This window comes from Grammomys surdaster, unplaced genomic scaffold (assembly GCF_004785775.1).
Source record: "Grammomys surdaster isolate TR1022 unplaced genomic scaffold, NIH_TR_1.0 125669, whole genome shotgun sequence".
In the NCBI taxonomy this organism is placed as follows: Eukaryota; Metazoa; Chordata; class Mammalia; order Rodentia; family Muridae; genus Grammomys; species Grammomys surdaster.
The window spans coordinates 1399511-1406925 of record NW_021620506.1 but is presented as its reverse complement, the minus strand read 5'-3'; the positions used below and the strand labels follow the sequence as shown (position 1 = coordinate 1406925).

General features: G+C 45.4%; 1 protein-coding gene across 1 annotated transcript; it reads left to right on the top strand.

The window, feature by feature from the left end:
* Positions 1-223: 223 nt before the first annotated feature.
* Positions 224-6956, top strand: LOC114638940 (serine/threonine-protein phosphatase 2A 56 kDa regulatory subunit gamma isoform-like). The gene is made up of 3 exons (XM_028787551.1): positions 224-865; positions 1037-1149; positions 6950-6956. Exons 1-3 carry the CDS (start codon positions 239-241, stop codon positions 6954-6956), a joined length of 747 nt encoding a protein of 248 aa, XP_028643384.1. The 5' UTR covers positions 224-238.
* Positions 6957-7415: the final 459 nt, after the last annotated feature.

Genomic DNA, 7415 nt, shown 5'->3' with positions numbered 1-7415 from the left:
AGTCCCTCAGCCAATCGTAGTCCCTGTGAAGAAAGACAAATGGCAGAACTCTTCACGGGTTAATGCCAGCAATAATACAGAACTGCAAAAATTCCCATCTTTGCAAGATGATCCTCCTGTGGGTCAAGAGAAGCTTTTTATCCAGAAGCTAAGTCAGTGTTGTATCCTCTTTGACTTTGCTTCTGACCCATTGAGTGACTTAAAATGGAAAGAAGTAAAGTGAGCTGCGCTAAGTGAAATGGTGGAACATATCACCCACAACCAGAACGCGATCACAGAGCCCATTTACCCCAAAGCTGTCCACACGTTTGCAGTTAATATGTTTCGAACCTTGCTACCCTCCTCCAATCCTATGGGAGCAGAATTTGACCCAGGAGGAGATGAACCAATGTTAGAAGCAACTTGGCCTCATCCACAGCTTGTTTATGAATTTTTCTTAAGATTTTTAGAGTCTCCAGATTTACAACCCAATATAGCAAAGAAATATATTGAACAGAAGTTTCTATTGCAGCTTCTAGAACTCTTTAATAGTGAGGATCCTTGGGAGAGAGATTTTCTAAAAACGACCCAGCACAGAATCTATGTGAAGTTCTTAGGCCTGCTCGCTTATATCAGGAAACAGATCAGTAATATATTTTATAGGTTTATCTATGAGACAGAGCACCACAATGGCATAGCAGAATTACTGGAGATCCTGAGAAGTATAATTAATGGATTTGCCTTACCATTAAAGGAAGAGCACAAGATTTTCCTGTTGAAGGTGTTGCTGCCCTTATACAAAGTGAGGTCCCTGAGTGTCTACCATCCCAAGCTGGTATACTATGTCATGCAGTTTTTAGAGAAGAACAGCACCCTCACTGAACCAGTAGTAATGGCACTTCTCAAATACTGGCCAAAGACTCACAGTCCAAAAGAAGTAATGTTCTTAAATGAATTAGAAGAAATTTTAGATGTAATTGAACCATCAGAATTTGTGAAGATCATGGAGCCTCTTTTCCGACAGTTAGCCAAATGTGTTTCCAGCCCTCACTTCCAGGTGGCAGAGCGGGCACTCTATAACTGGAATAATGAGCACATCATGAGTTTAATCAGTGACAATGCAGCGAGAATTCTGCCCATCATGTTTCCATCCTTATACCGCAATTCAGAGCCCTCCTGGGATACATCTTGCTTTCTCTCTGGCTCCTACTGGAGAAATTCTTAGTTCTGCTTTTCCTGTCTATTGTCTGTCCTTGGTGCACCAATCTGTTAATTGTCTGTTTTTGTTTCATTGTTTTAAGTTTAAAAAGTGTTTATTGGGTATGGTTAAAAATTCAACTTTGATAATAGAAATTTGGTTTAACTAGTAACTCAGGGCTGGAGAGATGGCTAAGCCATTAAAGGCCAGGCTATAGTGGAAAGAGCACATTTAACTTTGAAAAATTATCTTGAAAAAACAAAAAGAGGGGAGGTTACCTCATCTCATGCAAGGTTATCCTTTATTTTATATATTTAAAATTTTTTTATTAGTGGTTAACGATGCGTTGTCTGCAGGAGACAGACACTGGAAATGAGCCCAGAAGGCACTGGGCTTAGAGAAATGGAAAGGCCCTGACCCTGTATTAGTCAGGGTGAGAGGTTCTGTTTGTGTTTTTTCCTAAAGATGCTGAAACTCCTGTTTGGATTCCTGAGTGTTGTGTGCATCCTGTCACTACGCAACCTGCCCAAGTGGAGATCTACTGGAGCCTCGTGAAGAAACTCCCAGTTCTGATGTCAATGGGGATAAGCAGCTTGATCTGGCCAGTTATAGTTCCCATCAACAAGACTATTAGAAATGCTGCTGCTAATTCTGAGACATCAACAATCTTTTTATGTTAATTTTAATGTTACTTGTGTGCAGCCTCTCTATGGAGAGAAGTTTCTAGCAGGACTCAAACTGGCCAGAAGGCTCCTTAAAGGATGGGATAGAAGTCCTTGTCTCTGGGAGTCCTAGCCTTTGGGGCAGCCACAGCAGGATTGATATTTCTTTGCCGCCTTCACAGACAGCAGATCCAGTCCCAGGCAGTCACTAAGCAGGTGCTCATGTTGCTGGCACGAGAGAACCCTTCTGCCCAGGTTTGGCTCAGCCTTTACTGAGAATAGTTAGTCGATAACGGGCAACTCCTTTGCAGTCCTTACCTACCTAAGACAGGGGCCCTGAGGCTGGCAGGGATTCCCAATGACGGGTAGTTGGGATTGACGGAAGGTGACCTAAGACAGACGCTATTCGCCTATAAAATAAAAACAGGGGACTTGTAGGACCCCGAAGGGCTGCTATGCCCTGGCTGAGCCTTTCTGTATGCCGTTGTCTACTAAGTAACATTCTGCAGTTCCTCTAGGATCAAAGCATCCTGACTAAGGCATGGTGTCCCAGGAAGGGAATTTACACTTGACATCCTATTGCCCCCTAGTTGAGTTCCTGTTTTTTCCTGACTTTGTATTTTTCCTTCCCTGGCTTGGTGTATATATTGAATCTGCTCAGTAAAGGCATTGGCATTCTCTCACAACGGATGACCAGAGTCTGAGTATTTCTTTAATCCCCCAGGCCTATGCTTGAGCTTGGTACCGTGGACAGTGCCGGAGCTATTACCTTAGTGCTGGGATTACAGGTCTGTGCCATTATGCTCAGGCGATATTGTTATATCTATGGAGAAACTGAGGTCCAAAGAGGCTTGAGCTACTCTCTGTCTTCTATGTGAATGACATACATATCATATGTCATGACAGTCACACGACTTTTCCAATGCTCAGGAATTTTTTCTGCGACCCTAAGGGAAATGATTTCATTAAGGAACCTGAGGGCTAGAGAGATGGCTCATTTACTTAGAACCCTTCCTACCCTCACATAGGACTGGAGTCCCTAATATAGCACCCAAGTCAGGTGACTAACAACTGCTCGTCACTTCAGCCCTGGGAGATCTGATGCCGTTGGTTTTTGAGGGCAACTGTGTTTACACATACCCATACACATACCCATATAGAGACATGAACACATACATGCACAGTTAACTAAAAAAAATAAGTAAGACTCTGAAAACAAATAAAAATAAAGGAAAGAAAGAAAAAAGGAAGGAAGGAAGGAAGGAAGGAAGGAAGGAAGGAAAAGAAACCAAGCCTGGCACTGTAGTGTGTGGTGTATGCCTATAATCCCAGGGTTTGGGAAGTAGAGACAGGATGGTAGCAGTTCAAAGTCATCCTCAAATACACAATGAGTCAGAGGCCAGCTTGGGCTGTAAAAGACCTTTTTTCAAAGAACCAGCAGGAATATGGCTGAGGAGCCACAGATGTAGTCACTCAGTGGAAGTGGACAGGAGAAAACATCACCCAAGAGCCAAGTTTTGGAATTCAGACATGTCCCTTTGAGAATTATCACTTGAGTCTTAGGAGGGCTCCCTTTCTCTAGTTACTTGGCAGAAGTCCCTACCCCAGATGAAGTGCTCCACCCCTGGCCTTGGAGAAGTGGAGAACACCAGCCAAGTTGCCTTCCAAAGGAGATCTCTGTGAAAACAGAGCTGGCTTAGAAACCATAGGGTCCCGGTCTGTTCCCAGGCCATCACCAGGGCTGCCATTACCATACGCCTCAGACTGGGTGGCTGCAGCACCAGAAGGCTGATTTCTTAGTTCTGGAGGCTTCAGGCTGGCTAGCAGGCAGCTTTGCTTTCTCCAGAGCCATGACCCCTTGATGTGCCCAGGCTCACTTTCTTACTGAGTCCTTACACAGCCCTTTGTCTGTGTGCGTGCATTCTGGCACCTCTTCTCCTTCAGGCTCCAGGCTTATTGGGTTAGGCCTCCAGACTTGTGACTTCACTTGGTCTTAATTACTTCTCCTGTCTACTTCCACTGAGTGACTACACTGTGGCTCCTCAGCCATGTTTCTCACTGGTTCTTTGAGAAAAGGCCTTGTACAGCTCAAGCTGGTCTCTAATTCATTCTGTATGTGAGGGTGACCTTGAACTACTGATCATCCTGTCTCCACTTCCCAATTACCTCCCAGACAGATACCATGGGGGTCAGGGCTGCACTATATGAACTTAAGGATATGATTCAGGCCATGACCAGAGCCAAGTGGGTCTTTATAACCCTGAGAATAAACAGAGGCCTGGCCTGTAAGTCCTGGTCAGGAGCATGCTGTGTCGCTGTGTCTCTGCCAAGCTCCATTTCTAGTTTCTCCTTCTAGTCACTTATGTCACAAATAGTTACAGAATTCTTTACATTTTTATGTTATTCCAGACTTTCTAGGTTTAAAGTTATAGATGGTTGTGAGCCACCATGTATGTGCTGGGGATTGAACCTGGGTCCTCTAGAAGAGCAACCAGTGCTCTTAAACACCAAGGCATCTCTCCAGCCCCTTTACTGAGTTCTTTCAAGTCAAGTTCTCTGAAGAGGCTGCATCCACCTAGAAGAACCTGAGGATGTTCGGCCTTAACTCACTAGATCATCATGTTATGGAGAGCTGTGATGTTGCAGATCCAGAGCTGAAGCTCCCCTGGGCTCTGCTAGGCTTCCAATACTCACGTATCGTCAGTCTCTGGATCTTACCTAACATCCTAGGCTTCCAATACTCACGTATCGTCAGTCTCTGGATATTACCTAACATCCTGGTGATCAGTGGATGCAGTTTTGGATCACAAAGCCTGACAAAGGAAGGCTTTACAGCAACCTTGAAGCCGGAAACTAAGAATGCTATAAAGTAACATTTATGGGTTCAGCCCTAGGACAGGGGGTGGGGTGGAGTGTGGAGGTGGGGTGGGGTTGGGGGATAACAAAGATGACACTTAACAGAGCAGAAATGACCTTGCATGTCTATAGCTCACCTAACCTTGATTCCACAGATGTATTTGGGAAACAATGATTCATGCTATGCCTTTGTTTTGTTCTGTAACTGTGAAGGTTCGTGTCATTTCTTCCATGGTGGAGCTAGTCATTCAAGCTAACTTAAAATCATGCTCCTCAGCCAGCCGTTCTCAATCTGTGAGTCATGACCCCATGGGGGGTAGCATTCAGATAGCCTGTATATCATATATTTACATTAGAATTCATAACAGTAGCAAAATTAGTTATGAAGTAGCAATGAAATAATTTTATGGTTGGGAGTCACCATACCATGAGGGACTCTATTAAAGGGTCACAGCATTAAGAAAGTTGAGAACCACAGTCCTAGGCCAACTCACCTTTGACCATAATAAACTATGGTCTTCTGTTGAAGCTGCCAGGCCCTGTGCCAGTGCCAAGGATACGGGCACTTTAGGCACTGACTACAGTGCAGTGTGGCAGAGGTGTGGTCACAGTGAGGCAGGGCTATGAAGACAGAGGCTCCCAGCCGGACTGATAAGGCACACTGTTAGACCCAGGCATATCAGAGAGCTCCCTAGAGGAGGTGACACTGGAGCCCAGCCTGAAAGGGGTCATCACAGAAGATTGGCTTGGAATTTGTTTAACCAGACTCCAAAAGGCCCTTATTTGATTAGACTAAGGCAGAAGGGTAACTTAGTTTACTCCAGGTGTGGTCCACAGTTCAGAAGAACTGCCATTCAATTGGTAGCGTGCTTGCAGAGCATGCTCAAAGCCCTGGGTTTGATCCCAAAGTTCCACATAAATTGGATACAATGGCTCAGGTTTGTAATCCCAGCACTCTGGTAGAGGTAGGAGCAGAGATACAAGGTCATCTTTGGCTCTGTATTAAGTTGGGGCCATCTTTGGCTGTGAAAGACCATATTTGGAAGAAGTAGATGAAGAGAATGAGGAGGAGGAAGGAGAGTCTTAGATAAAAGTATAAAATCTCACGGTCCCTTCCAGATTCCCAGCGTCAAAAGTCATAACTAAGCAGGGTTCCGACTGGGAGTGAACGCGGACGTTTGAGGACTGGAGATGAAGCTTAGTTGGTAGAGCATTCGCCTAGTGTGTATGAACCTGGTTCAGTCCCTAGCACTGTAAACACCAGGAGTGGTAGTCCACTTCTATAATCGTAGCACTGGGAGGTAAGGGAAGGATGATACTGAGTTCAAGGCTATCCTTAGCTACACAGTTCAAGGCCAGCCTAGGCAAGAAGAGTTCCCAGCTCCAGACAAAACAAACCCACCAGATTCCGTGGGCCTTTCTAGTTCTTTTCAATGTTTAGTGCCTTTTGATTTATCATGCCTCAATGCCAGCTCACTCTTCCCACACCCTCTCTGTTTTCTTCTCTCCCTAAAGATCTGATACCCTCTACTGGCCTCCACAGGGACCAGGAATGCGTGTGGCACCCATAAGTACACACAGGTTAAAATACACTCCTACACATAAATAAAAATAAATCAATCTTTTTTTAAATGCAACTTGCTGGACTGGGCCATGGCTCAGTTTCTAAAGCCCCTGCCAAAAAAGTATGAATGCTAAGTTCAGAACCCACCACTCACATAAAAACAGGGTGCAATAGCACACATCTGTACCCCAGTACCAGATAGGTGGATCCCAGTAGCTCATTTGTCCAGCCAGCCTTATAGAATCAATCAAGTGCAGGCTCAGTGAAAGACTTGGTCTCAAAAAATCAGGAGGGGATTGCTATGGGGGCGCTCTAATCCCACACTAGGAAGCAGAGCCAGGTAGGTCTCTGTGAGTTTGAGGTCAGCATGGCCTATGTAGGCCAGAAAGGGCTACACAGAGAGACTCTGCCTCTAAAAATAAGCACCCTCTCCCCCCCCAAAAAAACACAGAAAGCTCATGAAAAAAATCAAATGCATATTTTAGGGACCCCAGAGATGTGTGAGAGAAAACATTTTAAGCAAATTTCCTTTAAGTGACTATGAGTCTATAGCTTCAGCAAAAGGGACAGGGGTGACCTCCATGCTGTACCTGCTGGTGGAACCTCCTTTTCCATGGACTCAGAGACAGGGAATCCCAGGGTGGAGTCCACCTCCTTCTTACCCTCTGCCACAATGTTTCTTCTTCACAGATCGTAATCTGTCATTTAGTCTCAGAAGGTCTCTAGTCTGTGAAAACATTAAGATCTGGTGTCTATTTCAGATTCATAGCAGGCCCAGGTTCTAGACAAAAGTATCTAGTTTCGTGGTGAAGACAGAGCTTTGTGTTTTCTGGCACTGTTGATATGGGGGAGTACAGGACGCCAGGGAACAAACCCTTCCTGCAGTCTGAGCTACAGGCCTGCCCGACCCAGCAGTGTGTGCCTCACACTGCACACACGTGCCTGGAGCTGGAGGCCTGAAGTCCAACCGTGGCTCTGCCTGCTGAGCAACCCTACCCAGAGAAGGCCTAAGTGGCCGAAAGCGCCTACTACCAAAGGACCACACCAAGCTCTGAGGGGACATTTACCCAGGGGTAGCTATTGGGTTTGCACAAAGGTTCCAATCAGTTAATGGTGGTCTACCAATCTGAGTACTGGAGAGTAATCCAACCCAGAT

What these genes read in the sequence shown, in the direction of transcription:
- LOC114638940 (XM_028787551.1), top strand. Translation starts at nt 239, where the DNA reads ATGGTGGAACATATCACCCACAACCAGAACGCGATCACAGAGCCCATT. An exon ending in ACAGCACCCTCACTGAACCA is followed by an intron (nt 866 to 1,036) that starts GTAGTAATGGCA and finishes CCTCACTTCCAG; the next exon opens with GTGGCAGAGCGGGCACTCTA.